Source organism: Colias croceus, chromosome 3, assembly GCF_905220415.1.
Source record: "Colias croceus chromosome 3, ilColCroc2.1".
Taxonomy (NCBI): Eukaryota; Metazoa; Arthropoda; class Insecta; order Lepidoptera; family Pieridae; genus Colias; species Colias croceus.
The window spans coordinates 10069357-10096091 of record NC_059539.1 but is presented as its reverse complement, the minus strand read 5'-3'; the positions used below and the strand labels follow the sequence as shown (position 1 = coordinate 10096091).

Below are 26735 nucleotides of genomic sequence, written 5' to 3'. Positions count from 1 at the left end.
GCCAAATTTTATTCAGTACCCAAGTATGCTTTCCCACCTTTGTATACTTTACAAAGTATCTATAGATTTAATATGAAATGAGTAAATGAGAATTTTATAATTAAATAAACGGTGTAGAATTGTCATTTACTGCACTAGCACATCCCTATGCATATATCATTCACAGTTCACTCATTCAGCTCAACTTCCGGTCTATGGAAATGTAACGTCATCTTGCAATTTGCAAACAAGATAATCGTTACCTACCTACTTATTTTTTATCGACGATTCCTGTAGTTTTATAAAATGTAGGTATTTGGGTTTTTAATTAATAAAACAAAATATGATCTTGTTTTATAATACTTTTATTGCATTTAATAGGTATTCGAAAAATGTCTTTAAAACAAATCATTTTCTAAAATTAAATATCTGTAAAACCATTGTGTAAAACTTTAAAAAAAACAAACGATGTAGGCATGATGTAGGTAAACTTTAAACTTACAGTTGGTAGGTATTTCTTTATAGTTCATTGTAAGTGTAATAATGTTATCAACAATTAAAACGGTATAACTAATTAATATGACAGGAATAATATAAATATTAAATAGGTACCTAAGTCGATAATGATGACCTACTTTAGTTTGGATTTTATAACTTAAAATAAAGTGATCTTTGATCAATAATTACATTATGCGCCTTTCTGCGATTTTATCAATTACTACCTATATTTGAAAAATATATCGATACAAAAATTAACAAGGATTATAAATTACTAGTGCTATATTTAATAAATAATCTCTATTTAACAAAAATGACTAAAACAAGATTTAAAATTATTAAACATACACAAAAACATTGCAACATTTATTATGTGAATTTTCAAAGGAAGGTATTCTAATTCTGATTTATTATAATACTTTTGAGAAACTTCTATTCAATTTTTAAATCTTAATCGAAGTGTTGTTTTACTTTGCTATCTGTAACAATACAAAAGGAATAAAGTTATTACATGAAAATAAGAAAATATTGTTGAATTATTTTACTTTCAGAGACCTCTGTTGACAATTGATGAAAAAGTTCCAGTGTAAAGCACAATCATGGTTCTCTTTCAAACAATATTATCCAATTGTAATTAAGTGAAAAATACATAGATGGCGCTGGTGGGGTTGAATTTTGGAGTAAATAATTAATTGAGCAACAAGTCAAGGTAAAGTTGAGTACCTAATAAATATGAATAATTTAAAACATTGAGTTTATTCCTTTACAAGTGAAGGCTTTAAATATCAGTTGCTTTCTTGGGTGCTCTTTTAAGATATTCTAATAAAATTGTATTGTACTTTACTAAACATGACCTACATTAACTTCCTCTTTATGGTAAACATGTGTTGAGCAACAGTTGATTTTTAATTTTTTTTTATTGGTCAATAGGTAAGTGATTGATCACGATCTTGACTACTGGTAAGCGAATATTATGTAGTCTAAATTCTTAACAATATTCCTGGAAAAATTAATAAATTGTCACTCCTCTGCCTAGAGCTTTTCAATTACATTTTATCACATCTACAACTTGCAATGTTGCCAGTAACATGACAGTCACTTCGGAACAAGTTACTCAAACTTTTATTTAGCAAATGTTTTAAATCAATACATATAGGCGGTTTTTGGTGTTATGCCTGATCAGTGTATACATTTACACATAAAAAGACGTGTGTCACTCGTAGACTGCCGCGGTAAAGCTATTGCATGCTATGCCTTCAAGCCACACCTCCGCCCGTCGGAGTAGGGAACGTGAGGTTTTTTCGTTACAGAATTTTTCGAATCGGTCCCCGCGCTCAAGGCCCGCCATAGAAGCTATGCAATAGCTTAATAATAATTACCTGCAAACATTCAGCTTACAAGCCACCACCGCTCCTCTCAACGCTGATCTGTTTCTTGAGCATTTCCTTCTCGTGATGCTCCTCCTCCATTTCTGCCATCCTCGCGAACCGGGAGTACGACACGTGACCAGATTTGATGGCCGACATCATCTGGTATTATTAAATATTGTTAAAGAAATTTACTCTGGGTATGTATTATTATTTTAAGGATTTCGATTATTTATTAATGCTGTATCATGTATGATTATATTTTTGTCTATAAAGAGTTTTATTATTAATGTGACTGTATTGTTATTTAGCATAATAAAATATTAATTATTTTTTATTGTAAGGTAAAAGCAACTGATTGTTGAATATAGCAGTGTGAGCAAAGATTTTTGTGATTTTGTGAGCAAAGATTTTTGAATGCTTGAAGTTATTCAACAATCAACAATTTATAATTATTAACATAGGTACACATTATATAATATATCTATCACTATAGATAGACTTGTAACTATAAAATAGACTTTCAATTTTATTTCATTGCTTATTAATAATTGGTGGAGGTTAAAAATTAGAGCTAATTGTTAGTAAATGGGGTAAGACAACGTGTTAGTAACAAAGCATCTCTAACTCTAAGCCTAGATAGGTTAAAAATAAGCGCGTAAATTAAATATTAATTCATGTACAAACAAAATAGTGTTTATTCTTTACTAATCTATGAGCTATATTTATTTGTTGGTATGTGTTTTTATAGAAAAATCCTTGAATTATGAGCAAACTTTGATAGGTAATGACTGAGGTTTACTAAATGGTCAATGCAACTGATATAAAATTGGATTCAAAATAATTGAGATTGTGCATGTAGTTCTCAGCAACATGCATGTTACCAGTCATAAAAAAATATAAATTGCTTCTTTTAATTTTATTCTATAAAAAGGAATTGGTTAACGAACTTTGTCTGAGACGAAATTTATAATTTATTTTCATTATTTAATCTCATATAAAATAAAACATGTTAGTAAATGGTAAATAAAGAGCAGGCCATTAAACTATATGATATGAACCTGCAGATATTCGTCGAGTTCGACCTGTCCGTTCATGTTAGTGTCGATCTCTCGCAATATTTCGTGCAATTGCTCTCCGGTTACTTCCTCGCCGTAGTTCTGTGGAATAAGCTCCGACGTTCATACAAAGCAAGGACAACACAATGTAAGCCAGATTCGAATGGAATTCAAATCTGACATTAGATTTCGATTTGTTCTAGAATTGTGGTTTGAATTTCGAACGTCTTCGCGCGTTTTCGACCATAGATAAAAGAATAGTAACAGTATTGTCATCATCAAAATATTGATAACTTAAAATTTTGAAGTCTATATATTCCTTTTTACACATTTCTAGAACAAAAAACATTAAGACCATAACTATCCCATCCCAAGCATATCTATTTCTAAACACGGCATATGATTCCCGATCCCTCCGTGATGACGAACATCGTGCTATATTTCTACCTGAAGATAATCTTGTATTTCCAATTGGCCGTGATACGTGACGTCAATTTCTGATAAAATTGCACTTATTTCAGCATCTGATGGTTTCACGCCCATACTCTAGAATTTTTGGTTAAGTTATATAAAAAAAGTTTTGTATAATCTATAAATATGGTTTCATATTAGTACTGCATCTCTCGCTTGAACAGCATCTGTTGACAGCCTTAAATGGTGGAAAATCTTTGTAATAATGGTTTAGAGGTTTTCTGTAATTCTAACCATTTTCTAACCATTTATCAATGAATAGCCTATGGGCGTGTTCGCCATATAAATTTTACCAAAAGATGAAACGTCTGTTCTTTGATTTACTTTATCTTTTTTGTTAAGAATATCCCTTGAAGAAGAATTTAAAATCTAGGTTAGTTAGTTCATAAAAAAATACATAACCTTACTTAATTAAATCGCACAAAATTTCCTTTGCATTTATAAAATCATATTCTTATCCGTAATTATTATTTTCATATCCTTAAAAAATTCCCCATTAGACCCAATTTTCTACCTTAAGACTCCTCCTTATATCGTTAATAGAGACGTATCCCTTCTTATCCTTGTCGATAATTTGGAACCGTTTGATGTAAGTCTGAATTTCGTCCTTGCTCAGGTTGATGGGGATCTTGTCGCGGCTGGCCCTGTTCACCATCTGGCCCATCTCGTTGGCCAGGAAATCTTGCGCCATTTTGATTTGTCTCTGGAAATATGAAATTCAATAATTAGCTCTTTTTTATAGTTAATCGAAAAAGGAAAAGTGTAATTTAAATAAAGAAATTGTTAATAAAAAATTGAGTACGTACTAGAAGTAGATACTCTAGATAAATATATTTATGTCTTAAATACCGAAATAGCTTATATTTTTCTATTTAACGGTCAAAATTACAACCCAAAAGTTCTGTTAGCATTGTCAATTTTAAACTTACATTTTTTAACCGTTATTTTAAGGTTTATTACTCAAAGAATTTCGTACACATTTTTATAGCTATGGAACTACCCGCATTTTGCCAAACCTGTTTCTCAGCCTCATTCCACTTGAGTTCCTCCGCCATGATGTCCACAATAGTGGGCAAAGCTTCAGCCGCCGCTTGTACATTGAGGAAAGCAAGACGGAGACGACGGGCGATCATATCTATCGCTGTGCAGGCGTATTCGCGGACACCGTACCTAAATTAAGATGAATATTAATATAATTATCGTATTTTTGGTAAACGTTTGTTTAGTAGCAGAGTTGAATCAATATGGTACCATTGAGATATACATATGGAGACGACACCGCCTACATCACTTATGTTCCGCTCAACAACCGCCATATAGCGTAACTGCACGCTCATTTTTTATTTGTTTTAAAGTGAAACGCATTAAATATGCCTTCGTGTGTTACGATATTGCACAAATAATACAAATTATACGGAAAAGTGCAAAGAAATAACTTTCATCGGTAAGTACCTAACTAGATAATAATTTTTAAAACTTAGTTAGAGCAAATAAAACCGGCCAAGTGCGAGTCGGGCTCGCGCACAAAGGGTTCCGTAGCAGCAAATATAATAAACTTATTATGTCAATTTATACACCTGGTGAATGGAGCCTAAACTCTCCCGATATTTTGCCTTGTACTTTTATGTATGAATATTAATTTTATATATGTATTTATAAATATTCCGTGCTATAGGCGTGCCCAAATCGGCTTGTGATAACTGAATAAAGAAGTATATACACCAGCTTCACAATTAAAATTACCAAATATATTATCCAGGTGAGTTTCACCTCTAGTGGTTATACATTACAGTTAAATCAACCTATCTCAAAAACTATAAGAGATACTTTGATCAAACCAAAAATCGTTGAAAGAGTTAATTAGCATGCATCACCTCTATTTTTTTTAGAATTTTATACCCCGTAGTTATAAAAATAGAGGGGGGGGGGACATACTTTTTACGACTTTGAGAGCTGATATCTCAAAAACCGTTCACTTTAAGAAAAATGTTTTTTAGAAAACTTTATATCATTTTAAAAGACCTTTCCATTGATACCCCACACGGGTATGTACATCGAAAAAAAAAATTTCATCCCTCAGTTACATGTATGGGGGGCCCCACCCCCAATTCTTTTTTTTACTATTTAGTGTCATATTTTTGTAGCGGTTCATACAACACATATTCCCATCAAATTTCATCACTGTAGTACTTATAGTTTCCGAGTAAATCGGCTGTGACAGACGGACAGACGGACAGACGGACAGACGGACATGACGAAACTATAAGGGTTCCGTTTTTGCCATTTTGGCTACGGAACCCTAAAAAATGGCGCACGAGCAAAAGATTTTGTTCGTGGTGTCTCCTCCATACGTAGTAATATTATCTCAATGTATGGTACAGAGTTGCTGTCAACACTACTTGTTGCAGACTTGATAAAGCATGTTGAAGTTCCCGCCCGAGGATCGTCAAAATTTAAAGTTTCTATCAATTTTAAGCAACTGTTGGTCAACTTTGGTTATGAACATTATTAATATGGTATCTATTGATTGAGGTCAAAGTACTCCGTTTATTCTATTCATGTTTTGATCTCTAAATAAATAACGATAACGTGTCTTCTTTAAAATACACCTTTATTAAAATCTATGCATATCATACAATCTTCAAAAAACATATTAATATGATGTTTGGGCCATGAGGCCTAAAAATATGTTTATTATCTCCTTTTTCTATCTTACCTAATTTCAGCATCAATGTAAGGGAACTCAGGGTGAACTTTTTTGCCGATAACTGGCCACCTCTGGCCGGTCATGGCCGCCATTTTCGCTACAGCGAACGAGCGATCTCCATAAGATTTAGCCAAGTGATGTGCGACCTAAAATAATAACCACATGTTTAGCTAAATAGCTAAATAAAATTTGAACTATTCTATGAGAATTAAGAACTATAACTTTAATATTGAACTATCACAGCATAAATGTATTTAAACGAAGACCTTACCTCCATTTCAAGGCCGAAATCTTGTACAAGTCGAATGTACATAGTGGGAGTCCAGCCGTGGGCACCTTCGATTAAGAAGCCGTCGGTCTGGCATTCGCGGAAGAGAGGCTTCAAGTTAGCACCTGTATGAAAATGAACTCTATTATAATTTGAATAGGGTTCAATGAAAAAAAAAATGTATAGGTACCATATTATTCGTGTTGTAAAAAAATTACATGCCAACAATCAGCTTACAAGCCACCACCGCTCCTTTCAACGCTATAACTGTTTTATTTTTTAAATAAAACAGTTTATTATTAATATTATTATAGATATACTCACTCTCAATAGCCGCATCCACAGTCTCAGCAGCCATAGCGCGGTATGTGGTCCACTTGCCACCAGCAATAGTTACGAGACCAGACGGTGACACGTGCACGATGTGGTTACGGGCCAGTGATTGCGTGTCTGGCTTGTTGGGGTCCGACACCAGCGGTCTGATACCAGACCACGCGGATAGCACATCACCACGGCGAACTGATGAAGATAATAAGACATTTTTGATTTTAATGTAATTAATTTATCTATAAGGAGAGACTACTTTGAAATTAGTATAATTTTTTAATTGGATACTACACGCTTATATCTAAAATAAATAATGCAATAGAATAAGCAACAAAAATACACAAAAGTGCAGCTATTAATGTGAAAAATGAAAACAAAATAGTTATAGGAAAGAGCAAATCGAAAACATCGATTCAAGATTAATAATACCAGAACACGCTGATAATTACTGGTCTGACATCCGCGAAATCAGAAAGATAATGTTTTCTATTAATTATTATTGGATATTATGTTGTGAGAGCATGCGCTATAGATACGAGGAGAAAATAATAAGATAACATAATAAAGACAAAAACATTGTAAACCTACCTTCAACATCAGGATTAAGATAATTCCTGACTTCCGTAAGGATGAACTGGATCTCGTCTTCCGTCGGTTTGGGGTTGTGTGTGACCTCACAGGGCAAGTCAGTGGTACCAGCAATGGTTCCCTTCAGCCAGGGTAGGAAGAAGATCACACGACCATCTGATGTGGATGGATCTAGGAGACCCATGTGCTCAGGACTGGAAGAGATAATTATGTTTTAGGACTAGCATAGCGACACTTTATTGAGGCAATACTAAGTAGAATATATTATATTAAGTATATACATATTATGTTTTTAAATTCATGCATGATTTTGTTTTTAAAACAGAGATATTTCATGATAAATTATAATATTGCTCTCATATCTATTTTTGCCGTACCTTGCCAAAAAAGTAACGTAGTAATTATTATTTATTTAATAAACTGTTTACTATGTTATACGCAAGCCATGGAAATAATAAGAACTGAGTACTACGCAATCATATTATAATATCTACTTCTTCTATTCATGAATGAGGAAGACTAATGTTTGACGTAAAAATTGTCACGAAATTTGTATGATTTCATGTTGATCTATGTTATTTCATCATGTTAAATATATTATTACTGCTTAGCAGTTAGTTATTGGTTCGATTTAGATAAATTCTGACGTTTAATTTATATTTTTTGATACTGCTGATTGCGTACTAGTGAAAACGTGATATCACCAAAAATTTGTTTGTATTTATTATTAGAATAAGATCCTATTTATGAATTAAAGACTTTTTTGAATTTAAATGAAGTACAGATAATAAATTATCATTAATTTATACCTATAATATCCAGGCAAGACAATATGCACGCCAGATGATGGACAGCAAATCTCTTTGATAGTTTGGTCATCCATCTTTCTGATGGAATCCGTGAATGGTCCAGTTGCATTGATGATGCTTTTTGCTTTAACATCCCATTCTTTCCCTGTAAGCTCATCCTAAAAGAAAAAATATATATAAATACGAATAAATGGTAATTATTTATATTCATGTTGTGTGTTTCTTGTTTTGATAAATAAATAATGAGTCATATGATATCATGATAACAATTATATAACGATTTGATTCTCGAGAATCTAGTCTAGTTTATATACTCTATATGTAATTAATTAATAATAAATTATCTATTAAATAATTATTGACCATTGAGATAATATTAATATGGAGACGATACCGCCTACATCACTTATGTTCCACTCAACATACGTCATGTGGCGTAACTGCACTCAGTCGCTTGCTCGCTCATTGGCGCGAACGTCACGCTCATTTTTTATTTGTTTTAAAGTGAAACGCATCAAATATGCCTACGTGTGTGTTACGATATATTGCACAAATAATACAAAGAATACGGAAAAGTGCAAAGGAATAACTTTTCATCAGTAAGTAACTAGATAATAATTTTTAAAACTTAGTTAGAGCAAAATTTTTGGCGGGCGACATTTTGTCATAGATTAAAAATTTAAGATATGACATTGGGCATGAAATAAGTGTTGTTAGTAATATTTGCTGGCGTATATTTTTATAGTATAAAATAATAATTTTACATATTTAGAAAAGCATAGACTGGTTGTTAATTGAAAAAAGGTAAAATCATGAAATATGAAAATCAATTACTCAATCACCAATTTTTTTTTTGTTAATTGATTTTAATCAAGTTTTTAATTGATATTGTTTAAGCTACTGACTTGAACGTATAATTGAATTAATATTTATTTATCTGCACTAATATTATAAAGAGGAAAACTTTGTTTGTTTGTTTGATTGTAATTAATAGGCTCATAAACTACTGGACCGATTTTGATGAAAGGAGAATGCCCATTTTTGGTACTGGTTTTTCTCATGCATCAAGACAACAATACTATTAAAAAAAATCTCACCATCGGAAAATATATTTTGAACAGGGAATGTTTTGTAAAATTTAATAAGACATGTAATTGTTTAGATCCGTTATTATAGATTTAGTGTCCATTACCGGTTACCACGTTAAGACACCAAGCGGTAACTTATTACATTTACTATGGTAAATAGCTAAATGTATTAATATCGATTATTGTTTTCATTGAATTACAAAAAAAATCAATTAACATAAAATCACTCTTTAAGGTATTGTTTATACACTGTAGGTTGTTTTAACAAAGATAGTGAAGTAAAATAATATAAATATGTATATATAAAAAAATATTATTATGACATAGCTTGGTAGGTAACCAGTTATTTATTATTTGTTTCTTTCTTCGAATATGTAGTGAAAAAATGATTCAAACAACAACAACAACAACAACATGTAAACCGAATAAAAACTCAATTGGCATTTTTTAAGTATATATTTAGGTTTTCTTGAAATCCGTCCCGGAAGATTTCTGGTGCCTACCTACACTAGCCGATGAACAGATAGACTTTGTCTGAAAGCATAAGCTCTACGCATAGATTAAATATGTTAATCGAAAAATAACCTTTGGACGATAAAATGTTACCTAAATCACACATAAACCTAACTAAATCGGGGTTATTTAAGTTTTGAGGTTATTTCACATTTTTCTCAATATCTTGAAAACCCCCGTTATTATCACAAAAAAATCAATTGGTAAAAATCTTTTGAATATCGAAGAACCCTCCAAAACCACTCTGGCATTGACGCAACACTGTACTGTGGTCCATACTTTCATGGGCATTCTCCTTTGGCACAGACAATCTTAAGACCCTGAGAAAGAACATAGGCTACTTTTTATGTGCCACGGGCGAAGCCGGGGCGCGGCGGACCGCTAGTTCAGAGATAAGTAATTAATTTTTTTTTTTCCATGTCTGGGCCGTGAAGAAAGGGAAAAATTATTTTTTTTCTAAAAAAGGCTCAATTTGTAAGGAATAAAACTTCCCATAGCCCTGACTGAACCTAAAACACGAAAAAAATTAAATTATTCCATATGACTTCACTATTTACATCATATACTATATTATATGCCAGATATTGTTAGCCCCGCGCGGCGTAGTAAAGTCAGTTTATACCTAAAATAAATATTAAGTAAGTACAAAGAAAATTTCAAGTCAACGTGCATGTAAGGAGTGGCACCCAATAAAATACACAGACTGAAACAAAGTGTCGCCTCTAATAATAGCGGTGAGTCAGTGACATCGCATAATCTATGACTGTCTAGCCGTCATTCGCGCGCCCCGCGTCGCCGCGCTTGGCGCACAGATTTTGTTCGTGGTGTCTGCTCCATATTAATATTATCTCAATGTTATTGACACACTTTATAATATAATCTCCCACGATTAAAGCAAAGAATATATTTTGTATTTATAATAATAGAATACAATTTATACCTACATTCTCATTCAAAAATATTTTTTACGAGGCAGATTTGTTACTTCTTTAGCTTTTTTACTCACCCGAACTCTGGCACCGCTCAATTTTCCCGCGGTTTTGTGCAATTTCAGAACGCGGACGTGATTCGCGATTGTGGCGCCATGTCTCGCCGCAGTCAAAGCTATAGCTAAATTCATACGAGCGTCGTCTTGCTGACCTAAAAACATAATTATCTACAGTTAATTTAAAACTCGTTTTTTCTAGTTCATCGCAAAATTTTACTACATATTTTATTTTCAGTAATATTTTAGCTCATGAATAGTAAATTACCATCATAATATACGATGCCTCCGCACAAGTTGTCCGACTTTAACATAGGGAACAGTTCTAGAGTGTTCTTTTTGGATAAATAATATGAGCTCTTCAAGTTTCTGTCTCCAGCCACTATATCGTACATTTTGATACCGAACCAGTAATAGGGTACTTGCCACCATCTATAATAAGAAATAAATCATTACAAAATGGTGACGGAACATATACAACGGTATACCTGTAAAAGACAATGTCCAAAGCGAGATAACATAATAAACTGGCAACAGGAAAATCCTGCCAATTAATTGTCAGTATTAGCTTCGTTTACTCTACGGGTTAAATTATTGTTGCTTAATTATCCTTAAAATGTTATCATCCAGGTTTGATCTGATAATTTTATCAGATGAGTCAGTTATAACATTTACTAACACAATTTCAAATTTCATCAGCTGATAAAAGTTATTTTTAAATTATAATATAATACATCTTTAGAGATAAAGACGGAAAAACAATATATATATAACATACTTATACACTGGTAGCAAGATAGGCAAGGGTCTGGTCAAATGTGGGGCCACTTCCAGCATATTAGCACGTTCGTGTAACGCCTCTTTGACCATTTTGTACTGCTCATAGTCGAGCTGCAAGATAGCCTTCTGCAAGTAACGTACACCGCCGTGGATCAACTTTGTGCTTCTGCTGGATGTTCCACTGGCGAAGTCGTCTGATTCTACTAATGCTGTTCGGAGGCCTGGAAATGGAAAATATAAGAATAGATCTTGCTCTCATATTTTCATTCATAGAAAGTAGGAAGAACTTTATAAGAACGTAAAACATATAGGATTATCTATATTTTTATCAGGAATCAAAACTAATTTGTCTCTACATGATCTTATCATAAAGGAGATCTAAGACAACATCAGGTAACTATAGAGTTGGTAAATTTTATTCTGTAATAGGGCAATAACCAACAAAATACATACTTTTTAATTTTCGTGCAAAAATGTATTAAAAATCGCATACCTCTTGTTGTAGCATCCAAGGCACATCCCGCCCCAGTAGCTCCACCTCCAATAATAAGAATATCATAAGTGTGTCCCGCTTGAAGGTTCTTGATTTGATCCGTCCGAGACGGCAGAGGGCGCTTCTTGCGTTCTGTTTTAGCTGATACTGTTGCTGGCTTGTACCAGTGCTAAAAGTGAAGTCATTCTTATTAATATCGAGATATAAGCTCCTGGTTTATTTACATAATTGTCTGATATCTTTTGTATGATTGCGTCATATAAAAATACACTATTCAATCATACCGCGGGCGAATCGTCAGCTGACAGTGCCCATGATGCAAGGACTGCACCCGTCACTCCCGCCGTGCATCCAACTAGTAATCTTCTTCGTGACATTGTCTGGAAACGGTCAAAAATATCTTAGCAACGATGAGTCTCTTAAATTAGGTTTGAGTGAGTATTTAAATAGCGTGAAGATAGTGATAAGTTAAGGTTTTCAGAGTCAGAACGTATATCCTTTTTTTTTAGTATATTCTACATAATTGATAATAGCTACTAAGTCTCATTGACTATTATGACAATAAGCTGAATACGATATGTACTTACATGTGACGATACAATGCAATCTCATGTTACATGCAATATAATGAATACGTAGTATGGCAAAGTAAAGTAATTATTAGAATAATATGAACTCTACATAAGTAAAAACTAAAAAGTAAAGTTATTTTATGATATTTACGAATTTTTTAATGTTGTCTCATCGTTTGTTTTTACCACTCTATCCTTAAATTATAATTTTCATACAAGTCTCCGATTTCAATTACTTGAATTTTTAGTGTTTTAGCTCTACGCTTGTATTGTAGAGCAAAATCTTGGTATTCATAAAATATCTGTTAATGTTTGCTCAATAGTATCATTAAATTTTCTTTAATAGTAACTACTAACTACTATAATAAATAGCCTAGCTCTATCGACAAAAAACAAACAAAACATGTTCTGAGATTTCACAAAGACTGCATCTGCGGAGGAGGTGTTAGTTACATATGCCAGACATCTGCATCGCATCGGTACAAAGACCCGAATGTAATGAAAGCTATTGTTTCAATCTCTCTTTCTAATACGTAATCTTTAATTTACTTTTTTTTTTTGCCATTAATTCATTTTTTATGTTAACATTTTAACAAGTGTACTTTAGAAATTAAAGACTTTTTAACGGATTTTAAACGCGATTTAATCATTATATTATTTTCCCGACGTTTCGAACACTTTACAGGGAGTTACTGACAGAATTGGAAGAATCCTAAGACGAGCTTCAATTAAAACTATATATAAGCCGCACAAGAAGATAAACCAATTCTTGAGACCAATTAAAAGTAATATTCCTCTACAAGAAGCAGGCGTGTACAAGTTAGACTGTGATTGTGGTCTCTCATACATCGGCCAAACAAAAAGAAGCATTGCTAACCGACTGAAGGAGCACATTGCGGATATCAAGCATCGGCGTCACAAAAAGTCTGCGGTATGTGAACACACACTGGACAACAACCACTTCATAAGATTTGACCAACCACAAATCCTTGCCAGAGAAAATAAATTTTTTCCAAGACTTGTGCGCGAGGCTATTGAAATTAAAAAACATCCAAATTTCAATAGAGAAGATGGTTTGAAACTCTCTAACACCTGGGATCCTGTTATTAAGAATTTAAAATCCCATGTCAAACGTACCAAAAGACTAGAAGACACGATCAGCCAATACTGCCAACATCCGGAAAAATACTCCACATACCAACTACGGAGGAATAGGTGGAGGTAGTTTACAAATAACAATTTTTGAATGACCGTCAAGACGTACAACATCTCAGTCTCCCCGTGACCACGCTCGCTGTAAAGTGTTCGAAACGTCGGGAAAATAATATAATGATTAAATCGCGTTTAAAATCCGTTAAAAAGTCTTTAATTTCTAAATGTATAATACTCGCGTAAAATCAAACCCTAGAAAATACTAAGTGTACTTTATGCAAATGTGGAGCATTTATTCTTTCATACAGAAAATTACCATTAATTAATCTGATGGGCACTGTAAGAAAATAATTACCTACCTACACAATATTTTACTGTTCTGTGATGATAGTAAAATGTTAGTAGAGGCACAGATAATATAATACCTACTATACTGACGAGGTATTCTGAACTAATTTGTATATGAAATACTTAGTCATTCTTTGAACTACCAGAATGCCAGAGACATAAAAGCTACTTTAAATAGGTACTCGAGTTTACAGCGCAGGTAGAAAATATTCAGGCCTATATTTACAATATGTTCTTGACTATATACCTACTTACGAAGGTATTACGCTGTATTGTTTGCTCTTGGATAGTTGCCAAATACCAAACACTTTCTACCTTTTGAATGTCGAAATCATTCTCTTAACGAGTCCAAATCTTCTTATCTATTGTTCTATCCGATTTATTGGTCGATAAATAATTATATAGCAGATTATTTATTTGATTACATTGATCAGTTTAATTATTAATTAAGGCTATTGGCACCACAGTTTGAATAAGTAAGTTTACTACCGAATTAGGAACTATACTTATAGTTTAGAAACAATCTACTCAGTAAAGTTTTGATAAGTAAAACTACAAAATTTCCATTCATTTCATACTGACATTTAACAGCTTTCTTTTTGAAGGAATATATTATACTAGGTTTCCGCCCGCGGTTTCGCCCGCGCATTCAAAGAAAAACCCGCATAGTTCCCGTTCCCGTGGGATTTCCGGGATTGCGTGATTTTTTCGGGATAATCAGAGTATCAAAATATCTCCATACCAAATTTCATGAAAATTGGTTCAGTAGTTTAGGCGCGATTGATTAACAGACAGACAGACAGAGTTACTTTCGCATTTATAATATTAAATTAATAAATATATATTACAATAATAGTATGGATTATGTAGAGTGTGATTGGCCTGTCTATTTTCTCCTACGAATAAGTATAGTTCTTTTTTCTCATTTTAAAGTAGGTATTAGTCAGTTCTTTAAAGAAACGAACCTTCAATGGCGGCGCTTATCATTCCCTCTCGCTCACACACGGCCGTACGGTATGCAAAAAAAAGGGAAAAATAAAATCACTAAAATGTATTTGATTTTCCCTATAATAGTTTTTATCATAAATTTACAATGACAATTATGCATTTGCGAAAGTAAATAATGTTTTATTGGAATTTGACAAAATATGTTCTTTAGGAAAAGTTGTTCAGTTTTATATATGGCTTATTACAAGTATTATGGGGATTTTATTACATTCTGTATACGTAAATATGATAATTCCACAGAACAGTAAGAACATAATAGAAGTGCTATAATGTCATAATTAGTATGAAAACCAGTGTCGCCAAACTCACACATTTAAACCGATAGTTATACAGTACACTACAAGTAAACTATGCCTTTGATTGGACAGCTTAATTTGAGTAAAAACTGACTTAGGTTATGAATTCAGCATTTCGATATGTACCCTAACGAACCAAGTTACGGTTTATTTTAGTATAACATCCCTAGGTATATTAGCTGTTTTGTTTCTCTTTGCTCAGAAATTCCAAATTCGAAAACATTCAGCTATTCCACAACAGAGGGCGTTGGTTTTCAATACATAAAACTTTGAACCTAAACGCATAAAGATAAGGTTGAAATTTGTGTCACTCTAAATTAATGACATTAAATTGACATTAACCTGATGCTATGCTCTAAGGGATGTCAGCCTTGTTATCGATAATTCACAATAAATATATTTTTGTGCATTTTTTTTTCTTTCTATTATATGAGTATAGGATAATGTGTCACATTTTGGAGTATGTTTATTACTACTAAGTACGTCTTTTCATATTATTATATTTAAATAAAAAGCGGAATAGAATAGTATAAATCTATATTTACAAAACAAACAGAAAATATGCATTATTTTAAATCTTGGAACTGCCGTAGGTTTGATGTATCGGTGGCCTTTGTTAGACTGCTTATTGCTGTTCGGCATCCAGTTAACTCGTCACGTTGCATTTATTATCCATTTCTCTTTTAAATTAGCCTCTTTCGAAAATCTATAAATAAATAGGACAAATGAAAGCTAAGGAAAAATAAAATAAAATTTAATATTTATAATGTTTGTCTTTTCTAAAGTATCGATACTGTCGATATGCGCCACATGCATCACTAATCCGACATTCGTTTGTTTATTGCAATAATATTCCAGAAAGTCTTGTTTGCCGTTCAATCTATATTAGTACTTATTTCTTATAGATTAAGGTTCATTTTGACTTAATATTTTTATAAATTTTTGACAAATTACGACAAGCGAAGTTGTAACATAAAATATATTTAAAATAAATTAAAATAAGACTTACCGATGGCATGAAATGTCTCGATTGCTAATATTATTTCGTCTGCTATCATTTTTCCACTCTAATACCGAACAACACGCTCTAAATAATGAATAAATATGGAAATAAGGTTTGACAGTTGACAACCGACTCGAATATTTTTCTGCGCACAACTGAGAGCGAGTTAGGTGATCTTACCTTACTAGTGACACGTGGGCCACGCCCACATCGCACTTCTATTATGTTCTTACTGTTCTGTGGATAATTCATATAAATAAACAAATATGTACAATAACAAAAAAGTTTGTCAACAAACAATTTGAAATAATTAATAAAATAATTATCAATTTACGTTATTTTTATTTTCTTTTTTGCTGATCCTACCATCTGTCAAAGTCAGCTTTGGCCGCCATTGAAGATTCGTTTCTTTATTGAACTGCGTAGTACCTATAACAATGACTCGCTATTAGGTATTAAAAAAATCTTATAATGCGTACCTAGGTATCAAAATAATATTATCTATTTGTCAAGCTATCTTTATTTAATTGTGTTAAAACCGTTCGTTTCCTTATGATTGCAATGATTATCACGTATTGACCAGGCAACATCCATGGCTACCTATTCATTTCATTTTTAATTTTATGAAGGGCCCTAGTTAAAGTCGATTTGGGGTCTTTGTATGGAAAAATGACTAACACCCCGAATGAGAGATAAGAAATGGAGAATGTGATGTGACTGTACCTACTTATTACCTACGTACATATTTGTTAACAGTCATTTTATACTTTCTTATAGGTAGTAGACCGTAGAAGTAATGTTTTAACAGCCATTGTGATTAGAGAGGTAGGTACCTAGGTACCTACTCGGAATGAGGTTCATTCCGAGTAGGTAGTTTATGAACTTAAAATAGAGCAAAACGATAAACAATTTTTTTTTTATTCAAACAGAATGAATTTGAATAAAAATAAAGTTATTTTGATTTAACTACCTATAACATATTAGATTTTATGTAATTGTATGGATGTAAGTAGGTATGTACTAAGTATTTCCGGAGGTTTATTATCTGTCAAACATTACTACATAAAATACTTCATAACATCATTACAATTCAATTCTACAAAGTTCTTTTTCGTTACATTTAGTTACCTAATTATCTCTATAATTCTAACGTGGTTACTACGCAGACATGTCTGCAAATATTGATAAGCAGGTGATAACTGATAATAGTGATGTAGTAACATTATCGATAGATAAGATAACGTGATAATTAAAACGCCCAAATATCACTTCCGAGTTTATTTTTGAGGAAAATTTACGCGCGACTGTAAAATTTTTCTACTTAGAGATATGTATTTGTGTATGTATTTGAAAAATTTACTACATTTTAAATAACTTGAACTTGATGTGCATAATTTATCAATTATTATCTAATATCTTTATAGAAAGCAATCATTCATACGCCGCGTGGTTTCTCTACATTCAATTTTATTTGCGTTCATACTTAGGTACATGTCTCGTGTAAGCCGCGCAACAGTTACGCTACACGCGTGCAAGCAAATGCGTCCAGACGATCCGTGCATGTGACGAAAATATGCAAAGTCAAGGACGTTCGTCGGGATATTGATAGACCTGCTTTTGCCGCTTTTTTTTCTAACAATAAAAAAACTTACTGATGCGTATCTAACACGGATGTTATTTAATTAAGAGCGGTCAACTTTTATGGATGTCATGAATAAAACCATTGATAAACATGATTTGGGAACGAAAACGTGAGCGGTAGTGTGTACGACAAGAATGTAAATTATTATTTATTATCGACAGTCATTAATATAGTATGTATACCTACATTACTAATTATCAATTTATTATAATTCATCACAGCGTTGAAATGCTGTGTTTTCCCTAGTTAAGATAATTGTAGAGATGTGCATTGTGGATCGGTGCTCTATATAAACTTAACTCTAATCTGTAAAGCAAAGAAACTATCAATGGTTATGGTTTTAACATTTTAATGTTCTAATATAAAACCACAAGGGGCACAACACATACTAAAGAATACTATAACATATACACGAAATAACAATGTAGCATACGCATGGCATTGCTTCCAATAAGATTTTATTCTATTCTAAAGAGCTTGTTACCATGTATATTATAACTACATTATGTTATATCGGGGCCAAAACTGAAATAGAATCAGCTTGCCAGATAATGCTTGTCATAGGTACTACAGTTATTAAAATAAGAACCCCGGTGAGTGCGAGATTTTTATAAGTTTAAGCCGTCTTTACACACAACCACCAATGTATAAAATACAATCGGCTGTTAATGTGACCTTTACCATAACAAGGACATGTTAAACCACTGTTTGGAATTAACCCTCGGTTTTGACTTAAACCACACAATTGTTTGATACCGCGAAATTTAATTCTAAATGCATTATTAATGCTGATTTAAAGTATAATATGCCGTAATAATTGTTATAGAACAGTTTTGGAGTATCTAAAGAGAGTCATTATAACTGTAGGTCTGACCTTCAAGTACCGTAGAGCGCAGGTATGATGTCATAACATCGGGACACAAGGGTATTAAATGAACTATTTTTAATTGTTTTTATCAGGTGCATAATTATTTTCACAGTTTAAATGTAGTTATATAATTGGAAATTATAGCATGATTGTACAAAAAACCTTTAATTTTTTTAATATTAAATTCCACATAGATTTCTGAGCTCTTTAAATAATAAACAAACGTTAAGTCGCTATATCAAAAATTCTTATTGGAATCCGGCTAAAATTAAAAAAATACATAAAAATTATTTGATTCATTGTTTAAATATGCTATTAAAACTAATTGTAATTGTGTATTTCCTTTGCTCTTATAAACCTATAATGTATGATCAGCATATAATACATTATGCAATTACCTTAAAATTTATATTCCAAACAGCTGATCAGCAGAACATTAAAATATACAAATAAAAAATTTATACAAGGACACTAAGGGTCTACTTTAATTGAGATCCAAACTGTCGACGGTGTACACAGATCAAATTAACACATCACTAGTTCTAATTACGAAGTAACTTTATGTCAACACTATTGATGATTTTCTAACTATAGTAACATGTTAGCTAATCGTGGAATCGCGGCGAGGCATTACAATGCCATTGAGCCGACCCACCTACGGCGAGGTTGTAGCTACAGTGATTATCTATGGTCGCGTAACGCGTTCGATCCAAGAAGCTTATATCCTCTAATACACTGGAGATTGCACTATGACCATTAACTTGAAACAAGAAACTATGACATTCAATGACGTCAGTCATGTTATTTGTCTCTTTCTGTCGAGTGACCACGCTGGTTTGTAAATTCAGGATTTTTCAAAATAGAAAAAACTAAAAATCATGGTCTATAAATAATAACGACATATATTTTTAACAGTATTTATATTATAATATTATGGTCATACTTTATAGGTAGGTACATACAATTTTAATTGGTATAGAATGATAGTTATAAATAACTTTTGGCTACAAAGCTTGGATATGAACCGATATATAGCATTAACATCCTTTGTAAATAGAGGAAAGTTGTGTTTTGCATCAGATGCTGTTTACCAAATTGTTAGCTACTCAGATCTTCTTTTTAAACGCGTTGCTTCGACGGGTCAATTTCAAGCCAGAATCATCAAAGAAAAACTGTTTATAGCAGCCTTGCACAAATTTCAGCTAACTTTACAAAGTTTATTTTTCAAAAGGTATTTTTTTCTGGGTCGTAATCCTCAGTAACCTTGATGGGCACATATATTTCTTTTTATTTTACTTTTTGGAAAGCTGAAATACGTAAAAAAAAAATATGAGGTAAGTTAAAAAAGTATAAATTTCAATGTAAAAACGAACAATCTTATAACTACATGTGAGTGCAATACCGATGTCATGTGTTGTTTCATAACTAGTAACAATCTTTAAAATGGTGTTATAAATTTTCATCATAATATTGTTATTACAATAATATATTCTCTTCGCTATCCATAAAAACTCGTCATCATGGTTACCTTACTTGTTAAATCTGTTTATTGAAAACTTGTTGAAAAATGATAAAGTATTAGGGAAATAACAAATTTAACATGACTGCTTACTAAAATGATGCTAAATTAGACAATTTTTGCCATTGAAATGATTCTAAACAGGTAAATGCAGGAGTATTGAGGAATATTGTAAATAACGTAAATATACACTTGCCTGTGAAATTCTATGCCAGAATTTGGTGTCCAAACACTTCTGCAATTTTGCACAATACAATGCATTCTTTATATTCGGAAAATATTAATTAAATAAGCAACAATATTAACTTAAATATTCGAAGCGACGCAATTTTTTTGACACACATGCCATATTGACAAAGTGAGAGTTGCTACAATTTTATTATGGTGACTACCCATAATCAGGGAGTATCGCTTTTTAATAATTGGTTCAGATACTTAGTTTATTTAGCATAAATAATAATTGTCTCATCCAACAATGCTTCTGAATGACGTTGTTGGCAATTTATCAACAAACTCATGTACAAAAACTAACCTTTTGCACAGAATATTACAGCATACATAGTAGCCTTGGGAAAACTTCGCATTAACAGTGGCAATACCAAGTTAGGTGTGAAAGTGATAAAAAACATGAACTGGGCAATATTTTCTTGTTACACGTCAATGTTCATACCGAAATCTCCAGTGTATTAGATATAAGCTTCTTGGTTCGATCTTTCGCCGCGCTGTGACTCATGAACAAAGCGTTCCTTTGCTACCAACGCCATCTAGTTGTATGTAAAGGAAACTTCGACAAAATGTCGTCTCTACATTTTTTGTAGATTTATTTTAAATCTTTAAAGCTATATCTTTAGCAAGGAATATTTTGTTGTTTGTGTTATTATATTATTTAGTTATATTATTTTCAAGCAACATTTCCTTGACAAAAGTTTATATAGAGTATAATACTGAACTCTATCTAATTTTATTGTCATACAAAAAAGGGGAACCAAATAAAAACTCTATATTGTTTTATACTTTATTTGTCATTACAAGTAAAAGTTTGCTGAAAAGTTTCACTAAACATTACAATGAAGAGTAAATGCGTGCAAGAGTGCCAATGAGATCACTTTTCCTTTTTCTCTGAGGAGAGAGAGTTGTAGAGTTTGGTGATTTCATTCGCGACAACACTCTGTACCACTGTGCCGTTTGTGTCAATGAAATTGGCGAACGATTTGTTGATAGACGCCTCACGGCTCTTGCCGGTAGAGTCACGCATTAGAATCACCAAGTTGTACTTGTCGTCGTGCCTGTTGACAAAGGAAGATAAGTTTTTTTTAGTCATTTAAATATGCTATTTTTTTAACTATCAAGTAGTAATGGCAGCTGTTCAGAGTGTTTTAAATCAGAACAAATAGCTAAATTGAAATAGGAATTCATTTTAATATGTAGTTCACATCAATTAATATACAATAACTTACCACCTCTATAAATTGATACGAGCAATTTCATTTTCCGAAAAACACTATTATGGGGTCTAATATTTAAAAATAAAAATATAATGAATGTCCAATTGCTTTTGGATCTTGAACCTCAAGAAATATAAGAATGCTTGATTTAAAGATATACAATCTCATACTAAAGGAGTATTAAATTTTTTATAAACATAAGTGGAAAATTAACATGAGTAGGTTAATAATCTACTAGTAGTAGTAAGTAGCGCAATTACTTATACAGGCTGTCCTACTATCGGTATACTAAGCACGAAGGAACTTGTATTCTTGCATACACTGATCACGTAAAAAATACTTTAACAACAAAATTACGCCAAAAGTGCTAAAACGATAGCTCACGTGCGGGTGGCAAAGTTGGGCAGATTGCTTGTTAGGGGTATACAAAAACAGATTTAAGAATTCATATATTTAAAAAAAAATGCATCTGGAATTTTATAAGTAATTTTTTTATGTAGGTACTCAGTGTATGCAAAACTGTAACCTCCGTTGAGCTTAGAATACCGACGGTGGGACACCCTGTATAGTAAACTCTTGTTTATCTTAAATATGGCTAACAGTGAAAATTTTTATTTGAAAGAGTTGATAATTAAAATGTGACCTTTTTCTTTAAACTACCTACAATAATGGATTGTCTGTATGAATTCCAAATAAACAAGTATAATTTATCAATGATATTTTGGTGCCTTATTAGTTTTGCCAGTTATAAGTTTTTTAACATTATAAAGGCATTTTCACATACATATCTATAGCTTTATATATTTTTCATAAATAATATCTACTTTTACATACATTATATGAACAATACAACATGTAAAAGTATCTTTTCAGTTTATAAGAACTTTTCATCAACCAAAACGGTAGTTTACTAAAAACATTATAGATATACCTAGAGATAAATAATTTATGAATACATAAGGAAACTTACTTCTTCACATAGGAACTGGCTTCCCAAACTCGGATGTTGTTGCCAACCCTTTCCTTGGCAACAACAAATATTCCCTTTTCCTTAAATGTAGTGTACAGAGTTAAAATGCTCATCAGAATGAAGTATGAAGAGACACAGATGATAAGAACCAGCCTGAAATATAAAAAAAATCTGAATAATAGTATTAAAATCGGATGATTTTTTTACTGAAAGGTTTTAAATTATTGGTATAATAGAAAAATATAGAGCAAACAAAATTATACAGGTAGAGTTGCAATTTAAAATGTGATCAGTGAATATTTTAAATTAGAAGTAAAAACAAAACTGGTAATCATTTAAAGATTATTAATATTCAACTGTAACTATTTCTATGTAATACAAATATTATGTTTATCACATACTAATTTTGATCAACTGTTTTTCTTTATGTGATTTTTATGTATTATTTTTAAGTATTTGAATAATTCGATAATAATTTCATTTCAAATTATTGTACATAGTTTTTTTTTAATTTTTAATTATTAGATCTTACCTAGATTGTGGGAAAGGATACAAATAATCCCATAGCAATGCATACAGGGCTACACCCACAGCCAGTGCGCAAAGAAATAGCCTTCCATCAATTAGGGCAAAGCTCTCCTTACATTTCAGATCTCCAGTTAGAACCTAGAATCAATTAACATATAATAATTTATATATTTTATTATCTTAGTTACAAAAACACTATAATCGAAAAGAAAAGCAGTATATTTGGCTGTAACAGTAAACAGGGATCATAGTATTAACAACTAACAAGAAATATTTTCAGTCAGTCAGTTCAATTTACAAATATTTTAAAAATCGGAATCGGATCTATAAAATAAAATACTTTTTACAGAAAATTGTAAAAATAGAGTTGTGCTCACATTTACCCAGATTGACCCTTTAACTTTTTCATTACATTAAAGTCAATATTGTGAAGGTGAATTTTGTTTGATACTGTTAAAGAAACGATTATTTTGATCATATTACCTCTCTTATCGCATCATCAATGGCATTCTTTGCCGCTGCTCCATCCCATTTGTTTATTTTTACTGGCTGAAAGACAAGCACAACAATCCGGCATGTTTAAATACGAAAGTAAAATAAATATAATAGATTTCTACGACCGAATAAAATATACACTAATAGCCTTTTAAATGTAATTGCATTTCATGAAATATACTCCAAAATTTAATTCAAGTACAGAAACAGTGACGTGTCCATACTCCATAAATATAATGCCGTGTTGTATTACATACTAAACGAGAGAATTTCAAATAAATATTACCTCTGTAGATTCAACCATTTTTCCTTAGTTTCGAAGAATATTTGAGTGATATTATATTTTAACTAAAAACTACGGTATATTATTTTGAACGTATTTTGAGCCGCTTTCCAGTTTCACGCTTTAATTTGACAAATGTGAAATGACAATTCGGTGGATTTGACGCATTGAGATAATATTAATATGGAGCAGACACCACGAACAAAATCTGTGCGCCAAGCGCGGCGGCGCGGGGCGCGCGAATGACGGCTAGACAGTCATAGATTATGCGATGTCACTGACTCACCGCTATAGAGGCGACACTTTGTTTCATTCTGTCTATTTTATTGGGTGCCACTCCTTACATGCACGTTGACTTGAAATTTTCTTTGTACTTACTTAATATTTATTTTAGGTATAAACTGGCTTTACTACGCGGGGCTAACAATATCTGGCATATAATATAGGATGATGTAAATAGTGACGTCATATGGAATAATTTAATTTTTTTCGTGTTTTAGGTTCAGTCAGGGCTATGGGAAGTTTTATTCCTTACAAATTGAGCCTTTTTTAGAAAAAAAATAATTTTTCCCTTTCTTCACGGCCCAGACATGGAAACCTTGAATAGAAAAAATATTAATTACTTATCTCTGAACTAGCGGTCCGCCCCGGCTTCGCCCGTGGCACATATTTCGCAATAAAAAGTAGCCTATGTTCTTTCTCAGGGTCTTAAGATTGTCTGTGCCAAAGGAGAATGCCCATGAAAGTATGGACCACAGTACAGTGTTGCGTCAATGCCAGAGTGGTTTTGGAGGGTTCTTCGATATTCAAAAGATTTTTACCAATTGATTTTTTGTGATAAAAACAGGGGTTTTCAAGATATTGAGAAAAATGTGAAATAACCTCAAAACTTAATTATCCCCGATTTAGTTAGGTTTATGTGTGATTTAGGTAACATTTTATCGTCCAAAGGTTATTTTTCGATTAACATATTTAATCTATGCGTAGAGCTTATGCTTTCAGACAAAGTCTATCTGTTCATCGGCTAGTGTAGGTAGGCACCAGAAATCTTCCGGGACGGATTTCAAGAAAACCTAAATATATACTTAAAAAATGCCAATTGAGTTTTTATTCGGTTTACATGTTGTTGTTGTTGTTGTTTGAATCATTTTTTCACTACATATTCGAAGAAAGAAACAAATAAGAAATAACTGGTTACCTACCAAGCTATGTCATAATAATTTTTTTTTTATATATACATATTTATATTATTTTACTTCACTATCTTTGTTAAAACAACCTACAGTGTATAAACAATACCTTAAAGAGTGATTTTATGTTAATTGATTTTTTTTGTAATTCAATGAAAACAATAATCGATATTAATACATTTAGCTATTTACTATAGTAAATGTAATAACCAATAAGTTACCGCTTGGTTACCGTGGTAACCGGTAATGGACACTAAATCTATATTAACGGATCTAAACAATTACATGTCTTATTAGATTTTACAAAACATTCCCTGTTCAAAATATATTTTCCGATGGTAAGAAGGCCTCTAAATTGCCGAGATTTTTTTTAATAGTATTGTTGTCTTGATGCATGAGAAAAACCAGTACCAAAAATGGGCATTCTCCTTTCATCAAAATCGGTCCAGTAGTTTATGAGCCTATTAATTACAATCAAACAAACAAACAAACAAAGTTTTCCTCTTTATAATATTAGTGCAGATAAATAAATAATAATTCAATTATACGTTCAAGTCAGTAGCTTATACAATATCAATTAAAAACTTGATTAAAATTAATTAACAAAAAAAATTGATTTTCATATTTCATGATTTCACCTTTTTTCAATTAACAACCAGTCTATGCTTTTCTAAATATTATGTAAAATTATTATTTTATACTATAAAAATAAACGCCAGCAAATATTACTAACAACACTTATTTCATGCCCAATGTCATATCTTAAATTTTTAATCTATGACAAAATGTCGCCCGCCAAAAATTTTGCTCTAACTAAGTTTTAAAAATTATTATCTAGTTACTTACTGATGAAAAGTTATTCCTTTGCACTTTTCCGTATTCTTTGTATTATTTGTGCAATATCGTAACACACACGTAGGCATATTTGATGCGTTTCACTTTAAAACAAATAAAAAATGAGCGTGACGTTCGCGCCAATGAGCGAGCAAGCGACTGAGTGCAGTTACGCCACATGACGTATGTTGAGTGGAACATAAGTGATGTAGGCGGTATCGTCTCCATATTAATATTATCTCAATGATTTGACGTGGGAATCTCAGGTGGGAATGGGATATCTCTGTCGTGGTCATATCGTAGATTTGATCATTTCATGATATGAGTGGCCATTTCACGAAATGGTCGCATATCGTGAAATGGCCAACATAGTTTGATCAGATCGTTAAATCGTCAACGTTTCACGATTTGGTTATCCACATTTGGCCAGATCGTATAAAATATAGAGTCCATAAAATATTAAAAAATTTCAGAATAACTACACTCACCGGCACGGAATCTTGGCCACTACAAATTTTTGCGTAAAATAACACTATTTCTTTTCTACTACAAAATTCAATAAAAATTTAATCAAAACTAGTTACTTTAATGTTTTTACTAACTTTTAGTAATAATTGGAAGTTAATAAGAAGTACTACCGAGTAGATATGA

General features: G+C 32.0%; 2 protein-coding genes across 4 annotated transcripts; both read right to left on the bottom strand.

Annotated features, from left to right (window-relative positions):
* Positions 1-883: 883 nt before the first annotated feature.
* On the bottom strand, positions 884-19511 carry LOC123705945 (glycerol-3-phosphate dehydrogenase, mitochondrial). 3 transcript variants are annotated; one of them, XM_045655063.1, is made up of 16 exons: positions 19219-19511; positions 12216-12311; positions 11932-12100; positions 11437-11659; positions 10927-11090; positions 10680-10813; positions 8073-8230; positions 7264-7457; positions 6673-6867; positions 6352-6473; positions 6090-6226; positions 4390-4543; positions 3888-4076; positions 3350-3448; positions 1857-2006; positions 884-956 (listed from the first exon to the last, which is right to left on the bottom strand). In XM_045655063.1, exons 2-15 carry the CDS (start codon positions 12306-12308, stop codon positions 1872-1874), a joined length of 2166 nt encoding a protein of 721 aa, XP_045511019.1. In that variant the 5' UTR covers positions 12309-12311; positions 19219-19511; the 3' UTR covers positions 884-956; positions 1857-1871. The 3 variants fall into 3 exon arrangements, with proteins under 3 accessions (XP_045511019.1, XP_045511018.1, XP_045511020.1); XM_045655062.1 differs by lacking the exon at positions 3350-3448 and adding an exon at positions 2906-3004 and having other exon boundaries at positions 19219-19510; XM_045655064.1 differs by lacking the exons at positions 3350-3448; positions 19219-19511 and adding exons at positions 2906-3004; positions 17802-17942.
* Positions 19512-21340: 1829 nt separating this feature from the next.
* Positions 21341-24192, bottom strand: LOC123706090 (signal peptidase complex subunit 2). The gene is made up of 5 exons (XM_045655233.1): positions 24064-24192; positions 23766-23831; positions 23287-23420; positions 22755-22907; positions 21341-21625 (listed from the first exon to the last, which is right to left on the bottom strand). Exons 1-5 carry the CDS (start codon positions 24079-24081, stop codon positions 21442-21444), a joined length of 555 nt encoding a protein of 184 aa, XP_045511189.1. The 5' UTR covers positions 24082-24192; the 3' UTR covers positions 21341-21441.
* Positions 24193-26735: the final 2543 nt, after the last annotated feature.

Coding starts and splice junctions, on each gene's coding strand:
- LOC123705945 (XM_045655063.1), bottom strand. CDS start 12,308: ATGTCACGAAGAAGATTACTAGTTGGATGCACGGCGGGAGTGACGGGT. Junction 12,101..12,215: donor CAGCTGACGATTCGCCCGCG/GTATGATTGAAT, acceptor CTTCACTTTTAG/CACTGGTACAAGCCAGCAAC. Junction 6,868..7,263: donor TCTTAATCCTGATGTTGAAG/GTAGGTTTACAA, acceptor TATCTTCATCAG/TTCGCCGTGGTGATGTGCTA.
- LOC123706090 (XM_045655233.1), bottom strand. Junction 23,421..23,765: donor TTGATGATGCGATAAGAGAG/GTAATATGATCA, acceptor AATTGATTCTAG/GTTCTAACTGGAGATCTGAA. Junction 21,626..22,754: donor GCCAGTTCCTATGTGAAGAA/GTAAGTTTCCTT, acceptor CTTTGTCAACAG/GCACGACGACAAGTACAACT.